This window comes from Poecilia formosa, unplaced genomic scaffold, assembly GCF_000485575.1.
Source record: "Poecilia formosa unplaced genomic scaffold, Poecilia_formosa-5.1.2 Scaffold103, whole genome shotgun sequence".
NCBI lineage: Eukaryota > Metazoa > Chordata > Actinopteri > Cyprinodontiformes > Poeciliidae > Poecilia > Poecilia formosa.
In genome coordinates, this window is record NW_006800042.1 from 245,396 (window position 1) to 257,789 (window position 12,394).

Genomic DNA, 12,394 nt, shown 5'->3' on the forward strand with positions numbered 1-12,394 from the left:
CTGATCGGTGAAGTCGGTTAGGTTAAGGCCGCCTGCGGTCGTTACATAACAGTGGACTGAGTGAATGGGGAAATATACCCGGCGGTGGGGTTGACACGGATTGACCCGCGCTGACTGTGATATTTTCTGTCCCCCTGCCTTTCAAACAGCTCTGTTTAGATAAAACACTGACTTCAGGAAGGTTAGAGATTCTTTGGGTGTACATGGTCTCAAATAAACTGAATTTCATCGAATATAGCGTTTATTGGAGAGCGCGGTTTATTTATACACATTCGATTTTTAGTTCATCTCTACCAGCTGCGATGGAGCTCGCAGAGGAAAACTCCAAGCCACTGTCAGATGCCAAAGCCTCTGATACAGGAGCTCAGAGACCCACGTGGAGTGGGCAGCTGGACTTCATCCTGGCCACGGTGGGATACGCAGTGGGACTGGGAAACGTCTGGAGGTTTCCTTATCTGTGTTACAGCAGCGGCGGAGGTGAGGCTGCCAGATGGCGCGTACTGCTGTAATCAGTACTTAAACCAATAATAAACTGGTTTCTGGGTTAACTTTTTGCTCGGGCAACTGCAAAACAAGCAAAGGCAAGTTGAAGCTAGTTGTCAGCTAGAAAATAAAGGTTTATTTTTAAGCGTTATTTAATTGCTGGAAGGAAAAGACAATAATTGCAGGATGTTCTTTGTTGTTGGCTTGATAAGAATATGAGCCACATGAGTCATATTTTTTTCTCTTGTCTCTCATAACCAGTTGCTGACCAAAGTTTACGTTTGCTGTTTGTCCAGGAATGGCTCCAATAAATTTCTGTAGATTTCTTGTTGTTGTTGTTTTTAACCACCATTTAACCAAGACACGCAATGAGATGTTCAAAACTTATTAAATAAACTAAACAGACAAATAGAATTACTAGTTACAAAACAATGACCAATTCAAAGTGAGATAAATGGATCAATTGTAGAGAATGATAAACTTTGGAAATGCAGTCATGTAAACTAGGTTAGTGAGAAAACATTGATGAGAGGGAGTCAGAGAAAACCAGAAAGGTATCTTTACAACTTGTAAGTGACACAGTGGTGGAAATTTTTACTGTGAACAGAGCGAGACCTCTTCCAGCCAATTGCATTGGGGTATGTAATCCACTAAAGATTAAGTTTGTCAGAAGATGATTTGTCATCATTCATAATAAAGAAAAGTCCACATTATGAAGCTTTCTGAAAACTCAACATGTAAAGGCCAAACCATCATTACGCAATTTTTTTTATATGGTTTTAAGCTGAATTCATTGCTTTTCAGATTTCAGGTAGAACTGGGTCTTAGCAGTCCACGGGTCATGTTTTTTCTGCAAGTTCATTTCACAGACAGTTAATTATATTGAGCACATTTTCCTGTGCGAAAACCTGAAACTTTACAGGTGGTTTTACATACCACAAGGAAATGTGATCTATTTATCTTTAAAGATGATCTAGTAAATTATGATCTTACATTTTTACAGTGAGAAAATGTTCCACTGAAATCTTCTCAAACATTTTCCTGCAACTGTTTTCTAGAAATTAGCCCTATTTAGGAATTATTCAGATATTTAAACAGTCACCTTCCTAAAATAATAGTCATTCTTTTGGCCAAAATGATTTTTTTTGTGTGTCAAAAAAAGGTGGGGATTTTCAACAATCACTTTTGGCAAAAAAAAAAGAAAAAAAAAACAGAAAAAAGGCCATTATTTTAGGAAGGTCACAATATTAATATTTTGCCACTTTTTGCTTCAGGTGCCTTCATTATCCCCTACATCGCCATGGTTTTCATTTGCGGCATTCCTCTGCTCTTCATGGAGTTTGCTGTTGGCCAGTATACTCGTTTAGGACCAGTGCATGCATTCGCCAAGATCTGCCCCCTCTTTAAAGGTAAGTGTCTCTCTCACTGACAGAGGCTGCTTGTTTTGATGGAGATAAACCTCTGATCAGATTCTCTGCATTCACACATGAAAATGAAGAAAACTTGGGTTTTGCATGTAAAAAGCATATAAATACTTGGTGGGATTGATTAAGTTAGACATTTGATACATATCTTCTTGGTTTACATTCAAATTTGTGCTCAGAACGTTAACCCTATAAGGTTTTGTTGCATTGCAATAAGTTAGAATAAGTGGAAAACAAGTAATTCTATTCAAAAGCTGAAACATTCGTATTATATAGATTTTTTCCCCCCACAGAAACAGGCTCGAATTCATGCCAGCGTTCTTGATCGTGAGCAATCCCTGAATTTGAGTCGAGGTTATGGGCTAAATAATCTGCTAAAAATGATAGAAAAAGTTATCTATATTTCCAGTGAACATTGAAAAGGAGGCAAGACTTGAGTCACTGCTGAAATAAATTCGATGAGCAATGAGTCACCCAAGGCACATTCAAAGAAAATGTAAAACAAGATTGCTTGTATCCAGTTACTGCTCAGTTTATGCAGTCTGAAGCCTGGCCCACTCCAACTGGAACAACAATGGCTTATATATTAAATAATTTACAGCTTTTGCAGAACTTTGATCCCCTCTTGCTGTTCTATTCAACAACCACCAGAAAATAAGGTTTTCTTTAGACTACAGTAATAAGTAATGCTCCTGGTGAAGTGTGTAACCTCTTCAGCACACATTGCACGACTTCTGCTGAATCACGCCTTACTTTGCCATCTGTTCCTCCACAGGTGTAGGCCTGGCCACAGTTGTAATCTCCTTTGTCTTCTGCACATTCTACAATGTGCTCATGGGCTGGGCCTTTTTCTACTTGTTCAACTCATTCAGAGGAACTCTCCCCTGGTCGTCTTGCAACAACACGTGGAATGTCGTTGGAAACTGCTCCAGCGGTTTTTCTGGCAATGCCACCCACCTGCAGTCGTCAAGCCTGCAGTTCTTTGAGTGAGAAGCCTGCAGTTTTTCCCTGCTTCAGTTACATTTAATTTACAAGCACTTACTCAAATTATGTAATTTTAAGTTTTAAATAATTCACTCTTGTGTCACCTGTAAATGTCACATTCTTTATGCGCAAAGATCAGCCTCGTCTCTTATCGTTGCTCAGGAAGGAAGAGGAAGAGATCTAGATATAGAAATATTCATGTCTTTTTTTTCTTTTTCCCCGCCAGTCACAAACTTTTAGAGAAGACCAGTGGGATTGAAGAAGCTGGTGGCCTACAGTGGGAAGTATTTGGCTGTCTTCTTCTCTCATGGATCATTGTTTATTTATGCATATTTAAAGGAGTCAAATCCACAGGCAAGGTTTGAATCATTATTGTTTTTCCACCCGACGTATACATGCGTAGTGCTGTGGAATTATATTTTCCTTCTTCTGTTAGTTTACGTCACTCTTTCATGCGTCAAATCATAAATCGCATTAATGATTAGCTGTGTCATGGTATTTTTGTTGATAAATACTTTCTGACCTAACTTGTTAAAATAATAATGTTTTTTTTTTTTTTCTGACTGTAAAATTACTGACAAAGCTGGTATCCACAAGGTTAGCCATGGAGGCTTCCACACTCAACAATGTTTTTTTTTTTCTTTTCTATGCCACATAGGTGGTGTATTTCACTGCTGTCTTTCCATACTTTATCTTGTTCGCCCTCCTCATCAATAATGTCCAGCTGCCCGGAGCAAAGGCAGGCATCCTTTATTTTATAACACCTGTTTGGAGCAAACTGTTTGAAGTCAAGGTGAGACTGAGGGCAACGAAGCAGCAACTAACAGAGATTGTTTGAATTTATAACCATATTTTGTGTGTAAGTCAGACGTGTAATACGTCTACGTTTCTTTTTGAGTGATTTGTTATTAGACTAATTCTGTTCAAAACTTAGCAAATGTCAGGATGTCAAAAGTAAAACAGGTAAACAACACAAATCTTTAAATGTTTACAATCTCCAGTCAAATTATCCAAAACCCCCTTTTTGGTGGTTTTTTTTTTGTTGTTGTTGTAAAATTAAACATTTTGAGCAGATTTGACTTGCAGTGGCTCCATTAAGAGCAATAATTATTAAATGTTGTTTAACCTCGGTGTCCTTCTTTTGAAAGATGACTCCATGAACACGAAGAAATAAAACAACGAAAAGTAAAGCTAAATCAAATAAAAACGTATAAATCTGGTTTTTGTTTTCTTCTGTCTGTGTCGCAGGTTTGGGTCAATGCAGCTGCCCAGGTGTTTAACTCACTGGGAATAGCATTTGGCTGCATGATTTCAATGGCTAGCTACAACAAGTTCAACAATAACATCACAAGGTACAATGTGATTTTTTTGTTTTGTTTTTACTATATTTAACAAATAAAAGCTGCTTTGTTGTATGCGTAATGTACCAACATGTTCAGTGGTTTTCTCTAACAAAGACTCATTTATACATAAAGACTTAAGTATATAAAAACACTAAGCTCTTCAGGTAATAGCACAGATATATTGGGTTTCTGAATGGTGCAGACAGCACACAGTAGCTACTTTTCAATATTAAGTTTTTTTCAATCGTATCTGTTTTAACGGATGTTTTCTTTGTTATTGGAAGTCATATTTTCTGAGTTCATTGTTGACAAAACAATAACATTCTTTACCAGCAGACAGCACATATGAAAAAGGTTGTATTGATAATCAGTTGTGACAGTCACATCATGTTTAAAACTCTTTCGGTGGACTGAAAAATGTAATTTGTTGTTTTGCAGGGATGTGTTAGTAGTGTCATTAGTCAATTCCTTCACCAGTATCCTGGCTGGCCTTGTAATCTTCTCAGCTATTGGCTACATGTCTTTTAAACACAATCTACCAGTGGATAACATAGCCACAGATGGTAAGAACTCAGTCAAGAAGTGCACTGACTTTTTGGAAAACACTAAATAGCCCTTTAGAGTAAATGGTTTTATTTTGCTAAACATTCTGTAAAGATACAAGATGTTTCTCATTTCACTTGGAATATTTGTTGCTACCATTTGTTTCCCTTGGATCAAGTTGACACAAACTTTAAAAGGTGGTGAAGACCAGTACCTTTCTGACCTAAAATTATACTTTTACATAAAGAGATTTTTCATTTTAACTTTACCCTTACTCAGTAACATACAAACAGTTATTAATACTTTCTTTTGGGAGTTATATAAAATTTGAGGGGTTGTTGGTGTTTTCAGCTAGTTTAGGTGCAATAAAAAAAACTGCATTGGAGAGATGGGTTGTGCTTGTTTTCAAGTTAGGTTCAGACCTAACTCCAATTAAGAATCTGTGGAAAGACTTGATAAATGTTTTGCAGATGCTTCCCATCCAGCCAGTAAGAGGTTGAGCTATTTTATGAAAAAGAGCGGGCAACTATTCCATTCTCCAAATATGCAGAGCTTGTAGTGCCGGATCACACAAGACTTGCAGCTGTAAACGCATTTAAGGCTCGAGCGCCGACTTAAAGTGGACGAATACACAACAATTTTGAAAACAAGATATATTTTTCCCTTTTACTGAATAAATAAGAAATAGGCTTTGTTGCTACGTCGCATAAGAAACATTGAAGTTTGCTTTTGTAACATGACAAAAAATGAGTGAATATTAAGTTAATTGCACAGTGGTCTTTTCCTTCTTCTTTTTGACAAGACGGTAATATACAAAGTGACATTGTGGTTCAGCTGATAGAAGGCTATAGTTGTTTTTCTCTGTCTACAGTTCATTAAAACTTTGTTCTTAACCGTCTCAGGTCCTGGTTTGGTGTTTGTTGTGTATCCTGAAGTTCTCTCCACCATGCCTGGCTATCAGTTCTGGGCTCCACTGTTCTTCATCATGCTGCTGTGTCTTGGTCTCGACAGTCAGGTGAACATCTGCACCTCTTTACCCTTTAAAATCATAAGCCATAGAAATGTTATGGCTTATGTCTTTTATGGCCTTTTTTAATCATAGCTTTTAGAGTCGTCAGTAGTTTTATTTTGTCTATTTAAAACAATTTGGAAAGCATTCACACATGTGTATCTAACTTCTGTTTTATAATCCTACTCATGGCACACACAAATGGTAACCAGGTTGAATTTATTTAGTAGTACTTTTCACTTTTGTTGATCATTTATGATACCTTGCATAACAAGCAACACTCTCTATAAACATTCATTCACAGTATTATAGTGATCCTGCACTTTTCCTCTTACATTCACACACTCAGAGGCTCAAAAGTAATGTTTGGTTCAGTGTCCTGTCCCCTAATTATTATCCTTGTTTTGTTCTTTTACATACAAGCGAATGGGTAAGCTAATGGGAAAAGAAGCAGGCTATAAAACGGTCTGCAGGTCAGGGTTTCAAGATCTAGTTCAAGATCATCTTCATGCACTAACTGTTCATGGATGCAAAAAAACTGGATTGAAAATATGTCGCTTTTCTCAGACTTCTGTTTCATGCTACCATTGTTATGAAGGCACTTCAGAATCAAACCATTTTAACTGTAAAACAGCAGCATCCTAAAAGATGGCAGAAAGAAAACATTGGTGTTGGTTGACGCTTTTATGGACTGAAAATAGTGGAAGATCTCAGTTTTGATCCATCAAATGAATGGATTAGAAAATAAACTATTTTTTGTACTATTTGATGTGATTATCATTGGTCTTTCACCAATTACATTTTGCACCTCTGGCACTATTTTCATTGAGTTGTGGCACAAATAACCCATGTTTTCTGAAGACATCCATGTCATAAATGTCATAGCGTTATGTTAGGTGCTCAGAGTGAGTAACAGGTGTTTGCTGCAGTTTGGCAACGTGGAGGTGGTCGTGACGTTCTTGAAGGACGAGTTTGGAGTCAAAATTCTTCGGTACCTGAAGAGAGAAGAGCTTCTTGTTCTGGTCGTGTGTTTTGTGGGGCTTCTTTTGGGAATCCCTCATGTAACTCAGGTGAAAAAGTTCTTTATATTTTGCTAAGAGGAAACATCTGAGGATGAGGAATGCTGACAACTCTTAAGCTTTACTGGCCTCTTTTTGCAGGGAGGCATTTACGTGTTCCAGCTGATGGACCACTGCACTGCTGTGGTTTCCCTCATATGCCTGGCTTTCTTTGAAGTAGTGGCTGTATGCTGGATCTTTGGTGAAGTTTTACATTTAGTTCAGCCTTTTACAACAAAATGCTATCTTGTTACGATGCCATTAAAGACTTTAGTGCAAAGTTTTTATTTTCATGGCAGCCAGATTTCATGCCAAAGGTTAGATGATATTTAAATGACTTTTCTCCTGTCACATTTACTCTGATTCTCATTTTACATGTTTTTCCTCATTCAGACTTATTCAACTAATGTGTAGTTTAACGGCTGGAGGTCCGCGTGTCCTTATGCATCAACTCTTAGTTTCTTTCTGCCAGGAGTCTCCCGTCTCTCCCTGATGGTCAAGAGGATGCGAGGCGAGTCTGCGAGCCTCTTCTTCCGCCTCTGCTGGCTGCTGCTCTGCCCCCTACTGATGCTGGTAAGTCCTGCTTTTGGATACAAATCCTTATGAAATTCAGTTCTCAGGACTGGCTTTGTTTTCCACACAGTGCATCCTGGCATCCAGCGTTGTTCAGTACACGCCTCCTCACTATGGAGAGTACATGTACCCACTGTGGGCTGAGTTAGTGGGGTGGGTCGTCTCACTGGTCTCCATAGTGTGGATCCCACTTTGTGCTGTTCATGAAATCTACAACAGCAAGGGGTCACTTCTTCAGGTGAGCAAATAAAATATATTTTGAACCTCTTGTCATTTTTGATGGCTGCATTTTAATGTTCTTGTTAGATTCAGGCTGCTGTTGACTTATTAGTGGAAGATCATTTGGAAAAATCTACTTTATGTATGACTGACTCTGAGAAGAGATATGAGTAATGCTTTATTATATACCTGACTATTTGTCCGAGGTAGTTCTCTAAAAGATGGTTTCTATTTCATCTTCTTTAACCCTCAGAGAATCAAAAAAGCCGTGGCTCCTACATTAGACCTGGATGCCACGAATCCTCAACCAGAAAAGCAGAAAACAGACAAACCAGTGTTGGAAAAACTGTTAAGATCATCGGTGTAGCCAGAGAGTGAAAACCAGTGTGTCTGTGGGATGCTTAGATGTATTAGTCTGTTTTTACAAGGTCATGTTTTTATGAAAGATATAACTTTAAACAAATTGTAAATTTTGAAGGTTTTTAATCTTTTTTCTGTAAAAATATTCGGTTTCATCCATCATCTGAAGGCTAAATAACAGCGATTTGTTTTCACTGTGATGTAAAAAGTAAAACTTATTCTATAAATGCTTTGTAAATGCAGGGATGTTATTCTCAGGGTATTTTTGACTGTTGTGCTTGGTGGGCTTTGTGCTGCATAATGAATCTGTGGAATTGGCAATTGATGCTTTTGTAAATCTGAAACACAGCAGCTGCTTCAGTAATGACACATTCAGATCAAATGTGTCAACAATTGATAATAAACCAAAAGAATAAATTAAAGGATCAAATGTTTTAAAAACACAAGTTAAATTCAGAATTTGTGGCTTTTTTCCGACAATAAGGGGAAAAACAAATGCTCACATAAACTTAACTTTAATCTCACCTCAGTTTGTTCTGTGAGTAAATACTTTCTGATGTCAAGACGCTCACCCAGTTACAGTCTATATGCTTCTACCATGAACCAGAGTAAAAACGGCGCTCTGTTGTCCCTACATGAAGTTATTCTTTACATTCATTTTGAAAGCATTTCAGGATTAAAAAAAAAGCCTCACTTTCTATTTCTGAAAACTTTACAAGGAAATAACTAGAATTTATAGGAATTAATTTTAAATTGTGGGCAATTTTAAGAAACTATATTGCATCTAAAATGTATATATAAACATATTTTCTTAGCCATAAGCAGTGATCTACTCAAAATCATGTTAATTATGTAGGTAAATTTCAATTGATTTACATGTAAGTAGAACTTAGTTGAATTTTTTATGTTATATTTAACAAGTTTTAGTTTTAGTTATTTCATTGAACAACATAAACCAAAAAGCTAATTAAAACATTCTGAAAATAATTAGAATGATATTATCTGTACCTCGTTAACTTCATGTTAAACATAAGGAGATGTTTCATGAAAATCTAAATCCACAAAATAATTGTTTACAATGTGTCTGGGCTTATATTATGTTTCCATTGCTCATCAATACTTCTTTTTTTTTTTTTAAATCCCTTATGAGAGACCCACCTTCACATTTACAGAAAAATAAATAAACCAATCAGCCCAGATTGACTGTTGAAGATTTTGTGTGATATCTAACAGGGAGGCGATTTACTTAAACATTTAATTTTGTTCAAAGTGGTGCTATACATCTCCTAGCAACATTTAGTTTCAACTTAATCCTTGTTTTAAAGAGTGTAAAGTTAGAAAGACAATTCAATGTGCCTTTCATCTTCTCTTCAAGAGGGGAAAGTTTATGCGATCAAATCTGTTAGGTTTGACTGAATGTTTTGACCGAAGTGTTGAACTTACTGAGCATGTTTATGAGCATCTAAACATATTAAGTGATAAGAACGCGACTAGATTTCCTATTGTTGAAATGTAAATTATTATAACTCGAGCTTTGTGATTGTTTAACAGTCGTAGAGAAAATATAAATGATTTACTCTGTGTCTGTAAGGGGAAAAGTCAAAACTCAATGAATGGAAAAACTTTGGTCAACAACGAAGCTGTAATTTTTCAACTTTAGGAAGTACAAATAAAACTTTCATCCCGCTGGAGGTGTCTGGATCAAAAAGTAGTGAACATATTCTTTGAGAAATGGATCTCATTACTCAAGAGAGAAGTGAACATTCGTCTCAATTACACTTCTTTTGATATCCAGTAATAAAATTACAAATGGTCTAGTTTTTATACTTTTTTTAAAATACAGTTTTTAAAAGAAAGATGTCTGCCTCATGTACATTTCTTTATCCTCACATGTCTTTCACTGGTTTTTAATATTTGATGTAATATCTGTTGCTATTGAATCTTAAACAGCTTCATTATTTCACCCTTTCATGGGAAGAAACTGCAGAGCAGCAGCTCTTGGAGGATATAATACACATAAGCAACTACAGCTAAAAAGCAGGATTCAAAACAACACAAATATGAATGTTTTAATTGATGTTGACTAAAACATGCATGGTACAAGTCAGACTGTTCTTATGAGATTACTTCATTTTTATTTCACAGCCACCATTTCAATAAAGTAAACTGAAAACGCTGCACCTGAGAAGCCATTATGTATGTTGTCGTCTACTAAAAAAAATAAAACAGTGTCACAAACCAACAAAAACAAAATTATTCCAAGTCTCCAATATAGTAAAATACAGTATTTATTTACCTCTAATAAACGACTGCTTAGGGTTGTTTTTTTTGTTTTTTTTGTCTTCCTAGTCCCAAGTATTACCTCAACATGTTAGTGTTATCTTCCTTATTGCCACTGGGTGGCAGCATAGCAACATAAATTAAATCGAAGTAATGGCTTTTACCTCAACGGCGTCCATACTTTACCGATAAAACCAGTAAAATCGGTATTTTAGTCTTCACAGCGACGGTCCATCTCTGCTCTGATGCTTCAAACCAACCATTACATCTGTAAAGGATAGCTACCATATCTTATTAAAGACTTCACTTCAGTTCAATAGCAGTAAAAACCTTTATTATTCTAATTTACGCTCCTCATGGTCGGCTGTGCTGATATATAGAAAGACATAACGACTGCAAAAGTATTTAAGATGAAAATAAAATGCATTAACAGATGACAAACTGTGCTGCCGGAGGGGAATATATGCAGGGTTAAAGTATGTGCAGGGCAAGCTTAATCACCCTGACTCGTCATCCGCACGTACTCTGATAATGTTGACTGTGAGATTGTGATCTTTTTCTATGGTTAACATGGTGAACTGTAGAGGGGAAAAAACACTTCAACCACAGGAGATCAGAGCTGAGTTAATTACTCCCTTGTCATAAAGTGCTGCTGTCGTGCCCTCAGCAGAACTGTACGTTAATCAATACTCCCTTCCTGCTTTCTCCATGACAGAACGTATCACAGGCATTAAATTAGCACTGGGAGGGCTGTGTGATCAATAGCTATAGACAGTGGAGCCCAAGGGGAAGTAAATTAATGACCAGACTAGGAGAGGAGGTTGGTTGTGATCCCAGATGGGCAATGAAAGAGGAGATAGGCTGCTATCTATTTCATGTTGAGTGGTATGAAGCTATTTATCTCTGCAAGCCAGAGGGTGAAATTAGCAATCGAGCTTGTTTTTTGTGTTTTTTTCTCCAGTGTAGAAGTAACTCTTGTGGTGGTTCACGCAACATCCTCCAGCTGCTGCGGTCATCCATCTGCACCGGAGTAAAAAACACAGAGAAGTGGCTATGAAATGGAAATGCTTTATGAACGCTAAGCGACTTCGTTAGATGATCTTCGTGAGCACGTTTCCTTTTGATATCATCTCAACTCGGCATCAGAAGCCTGGTGAATTTAGGGAAATCTTTCTTTTGACCTTTGAATTTGGGAATGTTGTAATTCTTTGGACAGATGAGTCTAATACTGAATTAATTGTAAACCAGAACAGATAACGTTTTTATTTTTTTTGTGTGCCAAAATCAGCAAACCTCATATCAGCTACAAGCCATGGATGTGGAAGTTTCAGGATTTTGGAAAGTTCGTTTTTGTTGTTTGCCTCCAATTTATTGCCTTTCCTGATATGTGGATGGCTGTTACATCAATGCAATTGAAGAACATTTACTAGGATTTTCTGGGCTCAGGAGCTGCTCTGTTTCGTTTACTTGGTGTCACTTATCTAGGACATGGCAACGACATGCACTAAACAGAAGGCAACCACATTTCTTCTCTTGTTTCTTGGTGATGTTTCACCGCTCACCTATAAGACTTATTCAGCTCTAAAAAGCCCACAATCTAAAACTCAAGAGCAGAGACAAAATATCTTCAAGAAAAAAAAAAAGAAAATCTAGTTAGTGCCTTCTATTTTAAGCACTTAGAATCAGTTTTATTTATTTATTTATTTATTTATTTATAAACTGTGTGCTAATGAATTAGGTCATCTTTTTGCGTGCGAAAATTGAAGTATGAAGTCTTTTAAGGCATTGGATAGCAACAAAAATCAGAGTCCACTGTGATTTGTGGACGGCTTTTCGATCACGTTCTTTTGCCGTCTTCCTCTTCACTCCTTTTCTTTGCCAACTGCAGACCTGCATTGAAATCTCTTCCTCTCCACCTTTGTGGCACTCATTACAGATTTGCACTCTTTTGTGGTTTCTTTGATTTGCATTTAACTGCGTAACTCTCAGACAGGACTGATTCATCTGGTAAGCAGCTACGAAGTATGACTCACGAGTCAAATCAAGTAACCTAAAAAGCATAGAAAAACATTTCAGACAAAGCCTCAGCAGTTTTGCACCACCGAGTAGAACGATAAT

At 37.0% G+C, this 12,394-nt stretch overlaps 1 protein-coding gene across 1 annotated transcript in view; it reads left to right on the top strand.

Annotated features, from left to right (window-relative positions):
* Positions 1-8,238, top strand: part of LOC103142855 (sodium- and chloride-dependent GABA transporter ine) — a 9,949-nt gene extending 1,711 nt beyond the window's left edge. Inside the window, exons 2-14 of the mRNA XM_007559130.2 lie at positions 22-477; positions 1,758-1,892; positions 2,683-2,893; positions 3,118-3,250; positions 3,550-3,684; positions 4,140-4,243; positions 4,673-4,797; positions 5,680-5,792; positions 6,716-6,856; positions 6,947-7,046; positions 7,317-7,417; positions 7,488-7,655; positions 7,890-8,238. Coding sequence (XP_007559192.1) covers positions 204-477; positions 1,758-1,892; positions 2,683-2,893; positions 3,118-3,250; positions 3,550-3,684; positions 4,140-4,243; positions 4,673-4,797; positions 5,680-5,792; positions 6,716-6,856; positions 6,947-7,046; positions 7,317-7,417; positions 7,488-7,655; positions 7,890-8,003 — 1,854 coding nt within the window. The 5' untranslated portion in view covers positions 22-203 and the 3' untranslated portion in view covers positions 8,004-8,238. The remainder of the gene's footprint in view (positions 1-21; positions 478-1,757; positions 1,893-2,682; positions 2,894-3,117; positions 3,251-3,549; positions 3,685-4,139; positions 4,244-4,672; positions 4,798-5,679; positions 5,793-6,715; positions 6,857-6,946; positions 7,047-7,316; positions 7,418-7,487; positions 7,656-7,889) is intronic.
* The last annotated feature ends 4,156 nt before the right edge of the window (positions 8,239-12,394 follow it).